Source organism: Somniosus microcephalus, chromosome 6 (genome assembly GCF_052327205.1).
Source record: "Somniosus microcephalus isolate GS21.2 chromosome 6, FLI_Smic_1.0, whole genome shotgun sequence".
Taxonomy (NCBI): Eukaryota; Metazoa; Chordata; class Chondrichthyes; order Squaliformes; family Somniosidae; genus Somniosus; species Somniosus microcephalus.
The window spans coordinates 247,224,620-247,237,261 of NC_140992.1; the positions used below are offsets into that span (position 1 = coordinate 247,224,620).

The 12,642-nt window shown below is 44.4% G+C and overlaps 1 protein-coding gene across 1 annotated transcript in view; it reads right to left on the bottom strand.

Moving 5' to 3' along the window:
* The window catches only part of pmfbp1 (polyamine modulated factor 1 binding protein 1), an 840,874-nt gene that overhangs the window by 282,236 nt on the left and 545,996 nt on the right, over window positions 1-12,642 (bottom strand). Inside the window, 1 exon segment of the mRNA XM_085991731.1 lies at window positions 10,953-11,120. Coding sequence (XP_085847857.1) covers window positions 10,953-11,120 — 168 coding nt within the window.

Below are 12,642 nucleotides of genomic sequence, written 5' to 3' on the forward strand. Positions count from 1 at the left end.
CCCCAACACTCTGCCTTCTCTACCCTACTCCTGCACATCCTTACTCACACCAACTTACCTTGCACCTCCACCCATCCCTCTCAATCTATATTATCACCTCCCCATCTCACTAGCCACCCCTCACACTCACCCTCATCCTAGTGCAATCATACCAACTAACAACACACAAGGATAGGCACTTGGGTGTTTTATCCAATGTTCATGCAAAGTTTCTGTTAATGTGGTGTCAAGTGTTGAAACCTATATTTTCAACTCTTTGCGTTCTTGGACAGATTTGTGTGTGTCTTTGGAAGTGGCTTAGTGAGTTGCAGTGAATGGTGAGACATAACGGTACCCCCCGCAATGGTGATGAGTGTGAAAAGAATGGTTTGGGCATTGTAGGGATCTTTATGGTGTTGGTGTGGGGTGGTGCCAACCTGGCACATCATGTGACAGCCAGGGTGTCCAGCGTCAAGTGAAGTAAATCTGGCCATGGTGAGGCCATCACTGGCGTCGCAGGCAGCAACGTAGTCGGGTGCCGATACCCTCTGTCCTGTGCAGCATCAGGTGATTGCGGAGAAGATTGGTGTTGTTGTTGGTGCTGATCGAGGTGGAATTCTGAGGATCAAGATGAGAGAGTACAAAGGGCACCCATGCTGATGGAATGGATGGCAAGTGAAGTATAGATGACAGAAGCGATCTGTCAATGGTGAGCGAGGTAATGAGGTCAGACTGGATGGAGACTTGTGTAAAGACTTGCAGCATGGTGAATCTGTTGTGGAAATGCAGTGAGGAAGAGCTTGTGGCTAAGGGAAGATAGAAAGAAAGACTTGCATTTATATAGATATCTCTGTAAGATGGGAATTTTTACTGTACATTTGTAGCTGTCAACTCAACAGCTGATTCAATGGCCACTGAACTCCCATCTCAGCTTGACAGGCGTGGTCCATGACCTGCGCGAACCCCGTGGGCGAGCTGTTAAATGCAAAAGGTAAGCTGAAAATTACTCTTCGGTGGATCTAAACAAGCCACTAATTACCTGAATTGGGTCCTCCGCTGCTGCGTGTTGGGTCTGCTCAGCACGGACAGACCCTAAGTCGGGAAAGGTGCGTGGCGGCGGGTTCACAGCGGGGTCCCAACCCACTGGGGAAAAAAACATTTTCCCACCCGACCCACCACCGATTGCGCCCGTTGACCCCTGCAAAATTCCGATCTAAGTTAGTATATCTTACTTAAATTTTGGAATTCTGTTTGAATAGCTGGTAATGTAGGCGTTCCTCTGCTGCTCAGCATCATTTACTTCAAAACTAGAAAAGTAACACTTTCAAACCAGGATACATCAGTTTAGTCCCTTTCTCCACCACCTCTGGATCTTATGGTGACCTTCACCTTCGCCAACATTTTTCTGCCTCACGATTGATTCTGCACACCTCCTCGTTCTTCATTCCCACAGAAATACCTCCAGCAGTCTGTCCTCCGATACTCTACCCTTTAAATAGCTTCTGGACGCACTCACCCTCCACACCGGTCTCCAAACCTGGACATCAGTTCGTCGATGCTCCAAGCTGACTCCACCCTAACTACGTCAACTTTATCCTACTACAGGACCTCTGACTTTAACTCTAGACTCCCTCCTATTGTCTCCTCTTTAATACCAGGACGTATCTATCCTAATCTTGCTATGTAACCATGCTCACATAACTTGAGTTTCCGTGTGTCCATTCGCATATGTATTTTGGCTGCCACTCTGGACCCAAGCCCATCACTTCTATTTCCCCTTTTTTTCCTTTTCTCTTTACATCTCCTAGGCCTCTCTCTCCTGTCGCCATGCCTCCTTTCATTTCTCCCCTCTCGGGTACTCTGCCCTACCAAATCTCTACCCCAATGCTTCAGCACTCCTCGACCTTCCTACTCCTGTCCCAGGCTTGATTCCATCTTAGATAAGCCTACAGCTTCCCTCTGTGCCTCTCTTGGCATACTCCAAAGGCTCTAGTCGCGGCCTCCTTACGAGCAGCAACCCCAACTGCACCATCTTACTCTCTGGCTGACCTTCCTGCCCAGTGCGCCCACTGGGGGCTAACCTTACCAATCACCTTCCCATTCCACTCACCCTCCCAATGCTGACCCTATGGACTCTGCCAGCGGATCAGCTTTAACTGTCCCTCTCCGCATCTCCCTCCAGAATGTCCGTTCGCTTGTGAACAAGACCCTCGCCATCCATGAGTTTATTGTGGATGATTGCATCGACATCATGGCCCTGGCGGAAACCTGGTTGGCAGGTGATGACACCTTCCCCCTAAATGAAGCCTCCCCACCTGGCTATACCTTCCACCACTTGCCCCGCCCAAACTGCTGCGGTGGCAATGTGGTCCTTATCATAAAATCACACTTTGGTCTGTCCCCCTACTCTTCTGGCACCTTCTCCTCCTTTGAGCATAAGAACATAAGAAATAGGAGCAGGGGTAGGCCATTTGGCCCTTCGAGCCTGCTCCGCCATTCAATGAGATCATGGCTGATCTTTTGCCTCAACTCCATTCACCGGCCCTATCGCCATATCCCTTGATGCCCTTACTAGTCAGAAATCTATTGACTTCTGTTTTGAATATACCCAATGACTGAGCCTCCACAGCCTTCTAGGGTAGATAATTCCAAAGATTCACCACCCTCTGTGTGAAGAAATTTCTTTTCATCTCAGTCCTGAATGGCCTACCCTTTATCCTGAGGCTGTGGCCCCTGGTTCTAGACTCCCCAGCCAAGGGAAACATTCTCCTAGCATCCACCCTATCAAGCCCTGTAATAATTTTGTATGCTTCAATGAGATCCCCTCTCATTCTTCTGAATTCAAGAGAATACAGGCCTAGTTTACTCAATCTCTTCTCATACGACAGTCCCGCCATCCCAGGAATCAATCTTGTGAACCTTCGTTGCACTCCCTCTATGGCAAGTAACTCCTTCCTTAGGTAAGGAGACCAAAATTGTACACAGTACTCCAGGTGTAGTCTCACCAAGGCCCTATATAATTGGAGTAAGACTTCTTTACTCCTGTACTCAAATTCTCGTGTAATGAAGGCCAGCATACCATTTGCCTTCCAAATGGCTTGCTGCACCTGCACATTCACTTTCAGTGACTCATGTACAAGGACACCCAGGTCCCTTTGAGCATCTGCATTCCCCAATCTTTCACCATTTAGGAAATACTCTGCCTTTCTGTTTTTTCTACCGAAGTGGATAACTTCACATTTATCCACATTTATATTCCATCTGCCATGTTCTCGTCCACTCACTGAGCCTGTCGAGATCCCCTTGAAGCCTCTTCGCAACTGACACTGCCACCTGACTTTGTATCAATAACAAATTTGGAAATGTTACATTTAGTCCCCTCATCCAAATCATTGATATAGATTGTGAATAGCTGGGACCCAAGCACCGATCCTTTGAGTTCACTGCCCTCCTATCCTCCCTTAATCTTTCCCTCTATATAAACCTCCCTACCCATATTCACGGCTACCCCCTCGACCTCGTCATCGTCATCTCACGTGGCCTCTCTATTCCATTTGCGGTGTCAATCACATATAAGGCTATCTCTGATCACTTCCTTGTATCGCTCTCCACCCACATCCTCCTTCCAGCCCCTCTGCTTAATGCTACACTGAGTGCTTAGTGTGGGCTCTCGCCTCTGGGCAACACATCTTTGGTGAATGACACTGGCTGTTTCTCATCAGAGAATTCAAAGTCCTCTTGAATCATGTCACTGTCCTACAAGATGGTTGTAGCCTCAGGGATGGATGCAGAGGAACAAGAATGATGAAGACACACCCATGAGTACATGAAAGACATTGTGGTAGAAATTGGACCGCGTTGTGCCCCGGCACAATGAGGCCCAAATTTGGGGACTGACGCCTAAGGACGTTGTCATGAATCTTACCATTCATGAGATAACACTGGGCGGCCAGCTGGTGGCGCCGTCCAAGGAAAGTATAAATACTCGGGCGTGGGCCCAGCTTGCTCAGGATGTTTCTGTAACCAGGAACTAGTGATGTAACTAGAAACTCATGGTTGTGAAACAGTTGATTAAAGCCTTGTTTTATACTCAAACCAAGTGCTTAGTAGTTTTCTTACGTCAGACGTCTGACCCGATATTGGGGTGGTCGATTTTTTAGGCGTCCCCGGCGGCCACCTTAAAGAGGTGTTAGATGCCTTACCTATGTAAATAAGGGGCCTGCTTTAGGTCCCCTCTGCTACATTTGATATCGCAAAAGTCGGGCTTGCTCTGCTCAGAATACATAAGTGGTCGTTGTGCGACCGCCACCAAACAAATGTTTTTTTTTTTTTTTTTAATTGTTGGTGTGGAGCCAGGAGGAGCAGGAGTGCTTGCCCGACTCCACATATCCCAATTGGCCACCGCCCCCCCCCCGTTGCTGCTTTTTAAGGCTCAAAAATCAAGCAGAAGGCAAGCAGGCTAACGCTAATTAAAGGTCAGGGCCACCCAGGTTAAAAATAACATTGCAAAAGAATTTTTTTAGGCCCTTACTTGCAATGCCAATTTGGGGTTACTTTTTGCTACCACCACTTTAGATGCCAGTAGCTTACTTAAATTAGGGAGAGCAACTCGCATTGAAAAATGTGGTGGTGCCTGCCCTCCGAACTGCTGTCGCAGGCTGTGCCACATCAACCCAATTTTTGCCATTCTCGCCAATGGGGCTATAGTTTCTTTAAGTGAAATCCAGTTGCAGCCACATACATAACATTTCAGATGCATCAAAAAAGAAAAACAGAAATGATCACTTAGTGCTTCCAATTCATTCAGTTTCCTCCTATTAGGACATTGCTATTGTACCCTGAAAGCAGATAAATATTGATCAAATCTTACAGACCCACACCAAACACATTAATCAGATGTTGCTGATTTTCTAATCACTCCAGACTTTTAATAACTGTATATTCAGAAGGTTCAACAGCTCCTCAGGAAATCAAATGCCCAGGAGATGAATTATGATCCCATAAATTGGTAATAATTACCATAGTACAGATGTAAATATGCATAAATCTATTAAGACAGAAAAAAGAAACAACTACATGGTTTGATACAACATTATTTGCTGACTTTGTAAATCATTAAATGCACAAAATATTTTTTTTTTAAACATCTGACTTGAAAAGTTTATAAATTATAGCTTGTGCTCTGTTTAATATAAGCAATGAAAACATTGAAACAGGAGCAGGCCTGCGCTACCATTTCTGTTTTCCATGACAATTCTCTCTTTTTAATCCTAATTCCCTGCCAAATGTTATGTTTCAATTAAGTACAGAGCAACTATAGCCAATTTTAGCAATAATGAATGAAAATACTGAAAACCTAGGTATGAATCACAAGACTATAATGTAATTGTCACAACTGTGGAAGAAAATCTCAAGTAGGTTATAGGCATCTGAATCCCAGGGTTATGTTACTTTTGTTAACTCCCTCACTATTTTATACATTCATATGCATTGTACGCAGTTTTCCAGTATGTTTTTTTTTAAATGGCGTATCTTAGGGTCTCTTGCTATTTTTGGTTTCACACCGATATCTTTGCATAGTGTGAATCATATGGACATATGAGTACTCTGCTCCTTTCTGAGATTATTATTGGAAATTTGAGAGAATATTTAATTTGTAGTAGACCGCGCAAAGTTTCAGTACACAGTGTATATTATGATATAAATTATCTCATCTGAATTGAGTGTTAATGTATTGTGGATACATGTGCAACATTGCAATATTTGTTCCACATATGCAGTGATGTTTTGCTTGATCTATTGGAACAGATTAGTACCTTCCAACCATGTCCATGTAGCTATTTTTACTGGGAGATCTGATTACAATGACCAGAATATCGTAGCAATATTTTGTTGTCAGCTAAAGCAAACTGTAATGTTATAAGGTGCTTCTTTCTACAAGTAAACTGCACACAGCTCTATACCTTGCAGCAATTTAGTTTGTGAGTAAACTATTGTGACCCACCATTTTTAAATTAGGTCTTTAAGTTCTCTGTAAAATCTTGTAAATTTTTGAATATCGAATACTGCTATGTTAATCACATACTAGAGGATCCCCGTGAAGAAGTGAAAGATAAGTATAAGCATAAGTATACATAACTTACAGTTAAAATACCCAGGCACAACAGAAAAATGTAATAAACAAATTGGGACACTGAAGAACGACAAACAGGAAGTACATGCTAGATGCAAGACTTTTTAAATATATTACTAGTGGACCTCCTGTGACAGTGCTCATGCTGGTGGTTGTGGGGGGGATGGGTAAAAGAGATCTGGAGGAATCCAACCTGTGCTACAGCTGATAAGATTGGGAGAGTCTTTGGGGCTGCAGATGGTGGCTGAAGTGAGGGACTGAGCCTGGAGGTCCCATTTTTGAGTGAGGGGCACGGGGCACTGGTGGGGGGAGGGATCTGGCCAGAGCCACAGGCAGCTGGATCAAAAGTACCTTTGGGGCCACAGGTCCCGGCTGGAAGGTGGCCCTGTTTCAAGTAGCGGCTACAAAGTGCTGGCCAGGGAAAGGGTGCAGCAAAGATAAGTGATTGTTCCACCGGAAGAAAAGTAATATGAGGAAACGGCTTTATGGTGCATAACACCAGAGTGCCACATAACTTGCAAATCCTGGGAGCTGCAAGCACTGGAAGATAAATAAGCTAATCAACAAAGTGAAATAGGAAAGTGTTATGTTGCAGGAAGTGTTACACAAGAAGTGCATGTAGAGGTACAATGTCTAATATATGAGAGATATTTAACTATTAGCTAAGTCTAAAAAAGTCTCACTTTGAGATGCAGCTAATGCGTACTGAAATCTAGACGCCTAATCAAAAATGCATGAGGAACTGCTTATTTTCAAGGAAAAGAAGTATTGCACGCTAATCTGGTTATCCTTATATTTTTCTGGATATAAACCCAGTTTTCTGAATCTGTCATACTTTATAAACCTGTCCCCATACTCTTAACAATTCTATTTTATAGAAACTTTGGACTAGAAATTAGAACTTTATAGATGACAGACAATCAGACTTTATCGAATCTTAAAAGTACATGCTGTACACCGTTCTATTTTCTGTGAGTGTCAGCCAGTGGCTCAGTTGGTAGCACCCTCGGCTCCAAGTCAGAAGGCTGTGGGCTCAAGTCCCACTCCAGTGACTTGAGGCGCACCGACGTTAGTGTTCTTGCTCAGGCCAACATCCCCAGCGTCGAAGCTTTGACCGTGCTCGATCAGCTCCGATGGATGGGTCACATCGTCCGCATGCCCGATACGAGACTCCCAAAACAAGCGCTCTACTCGGAGCTCCGACACGGCAAGAGAGCCCCAGGTGGGCAGAAGAAACACTTCAAGGACACCCTCAAAGCCTCCTTGAAAAAGTGTAACATCCCCACCGACACCTGGGAATCCCTGGCCCAAGACCGCACAAAGTGGAGGAAAAGCATCCGAGAAGACGCCGAACACCTCGAGTCTCTTCGCCGGGAGCAAGCGGAAGCCAAGCGCAGGTAGCGCAAGGAGCGCACGTCAACCCAAGCACCCCACCCACCCACCCCTTCAACCACTCTCTGCCCCACCTGTGACAGAGACTGTAGGTCCCGCTAATCAGTCACCTGCAAACTCATTTATAATGTGGAAGCAAGTCATCCGCGGTTCCCGAGGGACTGCCTAAGAAGAAGAGGAGACTTGAGCACAAAAATCTAGGCCGACACTCCAATGCTGTACTGAGGGAGTGCTGCAGTGTTGGAGGTGCCGTCTTTCGGATGAGATGTTAAACCGGGGCCCCGTCTGCTCTCTCAGTTGGACGTAAAAGATCCCATGGCACTATTCGAAGAGCAGGGGAGTTATCCCCAATGTCCTGACCAATAATGGCTCAATCAACATAACAAAAACAGATTATCTGGTCATTATGACATTGCTATTTGTGGGAGCTTGCTGAGTGCTAATTGGCTGTAATGCGCTTTGGGCCATCCAGTGGTTGTGAAAGGCGCTATATAAATGCAAGTCTTTCTTTCTGTCACCTCAATCCATCAGTGAAACTTAGACAAACTGGACACAAGCCAATCTATAGCTCTATCAACAGATACAATTTAAGAAAATATATATTTCTGTTAATGCATCTATACAAAAAATTTACATCATACAAGATATAAAATAATGGCCTAGAAATTCAGTAAGGCGCCGCCAGCTTTGCGGCCAGTTACCGCCTAAAGAGGGCTTCTGCGCCAATACAGGAGTTTGCGCTAATATTCAGCGCAGCAGTAATGGCGGCGGTAGCCGTTAGCGCTGCGCCGGCACCGATGACGTCATCGGTGTGCGCAGTGCCCCGGTTCCGCCCCGATACCGGCCCGATCCCCATATTTAGTTGCGGCCGCCTCTTCCGCAGCGGCCGCAAACAGCGACCAGAAAACGGGGCCGTACTGTAGCCTTAGTGGGGCGCTTTAAGGTGGAGGTGCGGCCGGCCGCTTTTTCGGCAGCCGCCTGCCCGCACCTCCTTCCCCGGCCTCCTCCACGCCCCCCCCGCGGCATTGCCGGCTGCTTTCCGCGAACCCGGCACTTCTCCGTGGTGCCGGGCTCATTTGCTGGCACTATCCAGCGGCGATCTCCCCGTTGCAGGCACCTCCCCCTTAAGAGAAGGAGGAGGCCTGCAGTACCGCAGCCTGCCGCTCCGCAGCGGGTGGCGCAGCGGCGCCTAGAGCGCTGAAATTCAGTTTCAGCGCCCCAAGTGGGGGCGGGCACACCCTGGAATAGCGCCCGGTTCCGACTTGGGGCACAAAAAGTGAATATCTGACGGTCCCAAATGGCTCCGCGCCCAGCGCTAACTTTTGGGCGCTAGCCAGCTGGCAGGGCCATAGTGAATTTCTAGGCCAGTATGTTTTCATTTGTCTCCTTAATCCTGCTAATCCAATTCAACTAAACTAGGGAATATCCACTGTAACCCGATTAACCCTCTATGGCTTAATTTTTTTTCATTGCTTTTGATTGGAAATCACAGATTTAAATACAAAAAGTCCATACAATGTTAGGTATGGAGCAGTCGAGTCAAGCCTGAGAGAGCCACAAGTATGTGCAATGTTACTGCTGGAGTTTAATGTGTCAAAACCGCTGGCTACCAGCACAGAGCACTGGTAACTAGTGATTTTGGCTAGTTCCTGCTGCTTGTCCAGCTAGGATCACCCGAACCATTAAGGCACTGGCTTGCAGGGTTATTCTGAGCCAATTGGGAAAGATCGCGGTCCCTGCGACAGGTCTGCCCCTCAATGAGCAAGCCTGGTCAATCATCAACAGTGCTCCTGGATTATTGTGGACCTGCCTGGTTCAAATATCAGATTATCAAGTCCAGCACAGAGGGGTGACATGGTTCTGAACTTCAATCAGTAGGTGTGTTATCTTGGAGGGATATTGACTCCAAAGAGACTGCTTTCTTCTCTCAAGGACGACAATTACTCATTTACCATTACTGTGAATCTGGGTGTGCTCCAGCATCAGTGCATTGGTATTTAATGTATTCGGATTCAGAAAGAAAGTAGAATGCACATAATTAAGAGATTATTATTTAATAGTCAAATTGATAGTCACATTTTAATTTACTAAGTTAGTTGTTTTAGTGAAGTATAATACCTTTCAAGTAAAAAAAGGAAATACCTAATTCTTGATGCAGAAAACATCATCAGTCTCAATACTTTCTTCACCATCAACCCACTGGGAATTTAACATTATTATTCTGCTACTGTAGCTGTATTCTACAAAAAGTAACATCAAACACTTCACAGTACAGAATGCAGACAGAATTTTATTACCCCAAGTACCTGGAGGCTGCAAGGAATGGACTACTGAGCAAGTTTCAGGATAACAGGAAATTGATTTTGAAAAACAAAGAAATAGTACACAAGTCAATCTAAATTATAACTGCCTTGGCTCAGACATAACAATCGGAAGCAAAGTGTTCACAGTCTGTTAAGGCAGCATTCTCTCAACAGAGAAGAAAGTTCAGGTAGATCACATTTTTCTACCTTCAGACACTACAAAAAGCTGCAATAATTTCCCAATTCATCCATGTATTTTGGAATGAAGATCCTGTAGATACTCGAATAACATTGTCATTTCTAGAACTAACTGCCTACAACGCTTTCAATTGCTAGCAGGAATCATAATTTACTAATTTTATAAAGTTACATTAGATCAGCAGAAGTTATATGCTATGCAGAAAGATAAATGTGCTTTGATCAAATAGGAACACATAGTCATATAAAACTATTACTTCATCAATGTGAATAAATGTTTCATGACATTTTGCTGTGTTTTGAATTGAACAAGAGTTAGTTAATGTTGCTGCAATTCTCCACTGTCAAAATGCTTAATGTGATACTTATCTAATTTCTTTTGCAGTCTTGCTTTGACAAACAGCTTTTCACGCCAGAATGCTGCATTCAGGAGAATGTAACAATCAAGATGTGTAGAAAAATCAGTGGGTCCAGCTAAACCTGAATTAGTAAATATATACATATGTGGCAGAGCCACCAAAGGACTCAGATCGTTTGTATATAATTCCTTAAACAACATGTTAGCTACAGCCTGAGTCTGTATCTTTATTTATGCTGTTTAACTGTACAGAGTGTGGTTACTTTAACAGCGCGGCTAAAACGTGATGACGTCACGCCGTTCATCACGTGATTCCCCACTGGCAGGAAAACGTGATGACGTCATGACGTCAGCCACGAGACTGCAGGGGCAGTCCTCGTGGAGCCTCCAAAGAGAGCAGACCTACATTCGATGTTATCCTGCAGTTTCTTGTTAAAACCTGTTTGTTTCATTAAAGTTTGTTTTGTTTGATCGCCTGAGTAGAACTCAGTCTTTTAGTTAGGAACCCACGTTCCTACACATACATCATTGTTAATTATTCTTTAAATGCATTGCTATGTATTGTTCCATTACAGCAAAGTGGAGTTACCTTGGTCTGGAGCTCCAAGACTTCGCTTTGTAAGGCCTGAGTCTCAGTCTGCAGTTGGTAGATTGTCTCTTCCTTATGTTCAGAAATCTTCTCAGCTGAATCCTGAGCAATATGAATAGATGAAAGTTCTGCATTCAACTGTCTTATTGTATCTTGACATTGATCCACCTACAACAGGAATAATAAGTCATGCTATAACATGGGATCAACAGTATGGTTATATGATACAAAGGGAACCAGTGAGGGGTAAAAAAATGAAAATATTTTAATCTAAACAAACCAAATACTTAGTGAAAATGTGAAAAAGTAAGGTGTATTTATCATTCTAGTAGTTATAAAGAATATTTCTGTGCACCAGTCTATTATTATTGAGGAAGATAACATATTTGTTACTACATTTTATTCCTTAAAGCAGCTAGTTAGATGTAGCCGAAGAACTCGCCCTGATGTGGTTTCATGAGGTTTTCCTCTATGAGATCATGGATTGATAGAGTGCCTCAGTCCACATTTCCGATTTGCAATGTCACTGGAGTGGACTCCCATGAGAGGTCTCCACAAAATGCTTGTTCCAGATAGCCTTCAAATATCAGTTTGTAAAATGGTATCAAGGGGCAACTAAGGGGCACTGGGAAGTGTGCAAATAACACACGTTCTATGTGTTATCCAGAAAAGTAATTGGGTGGAAGCAGATTCCAGAACACACCACAAATACAGAATGTTAGAATGTAGGCATTTTGAGCCATTTTGCTGTAGGACAACAGCTTAGATATTTGACTTGCAGTTTTCTTATTACAGCTTTGAGTAATGTCAGTGATAAACACTCAGGGCAATAGTTACCATTAAGAGTTTGGTCCAAGGACACAAATGAAGTTTAAAATTTAGATTCTCCCCATAAATGTCCATTCTACATAAATATTTAGCCAGTTACTTTTTTTAAAACCATTAAAATCCTGTAGCCGTTTTGGGTGGAATTTTCCTCTTGGTGCCTGCCAGTTTAGTGGTGATAATGGGGTGGTTGGGGTTGATCAATTATGGTGGCTCCCCACCAATTGTAATGTGCATACTGATTTTATGGTGTCACCTTCACTTAAATATGGATGGGAATATTCAAATGAGACAATAAGGATAGTGTGATATCATGGGTAGAAATTCGTACGTGTTTCGCATGTTTTCTATGTCCAAAATAGGCGGTGAAAAGTCAAATACTGCAACACGATGTTCCGCGCCGGAATGCCACTAGAAGTGCGGCCAACATCTATTACTTTGGGCGCCTGATACGCGTCCCTGCCGGCTGCCTGAAACAGACACCGCCAAATATGTTAATAATAGTTCTGTGCCTAAATGAGGACCCTTTTGTGAAATCGGTGTTCGTTTTGCCTGAAACTTCACTGTTAACCCACTCAGCAAATCATGGTAGGAACAGGCGGCGAGCAGCTTTCACAGGCGCAACTGTGCATTTAAAATCTCCTCGGGGTCTGAATGGCATCATCGGACTCTGACTTTTGCATTTCAACGAGGCCCTCGTCTGCCTGGGGTGAGGACCTCGCACGCTGGCCAACACGCGCCAATAAAAAAATGATGCCTGGTGCAAAGTGGATCCAGTAAGTAGGACCTGTTCTGATTTTAACTTCCTGCACGCCCTGTTCTTGTCGGGAGCGGGGGGTTAAAACTGGGTCTTTTAAGTCTAAAG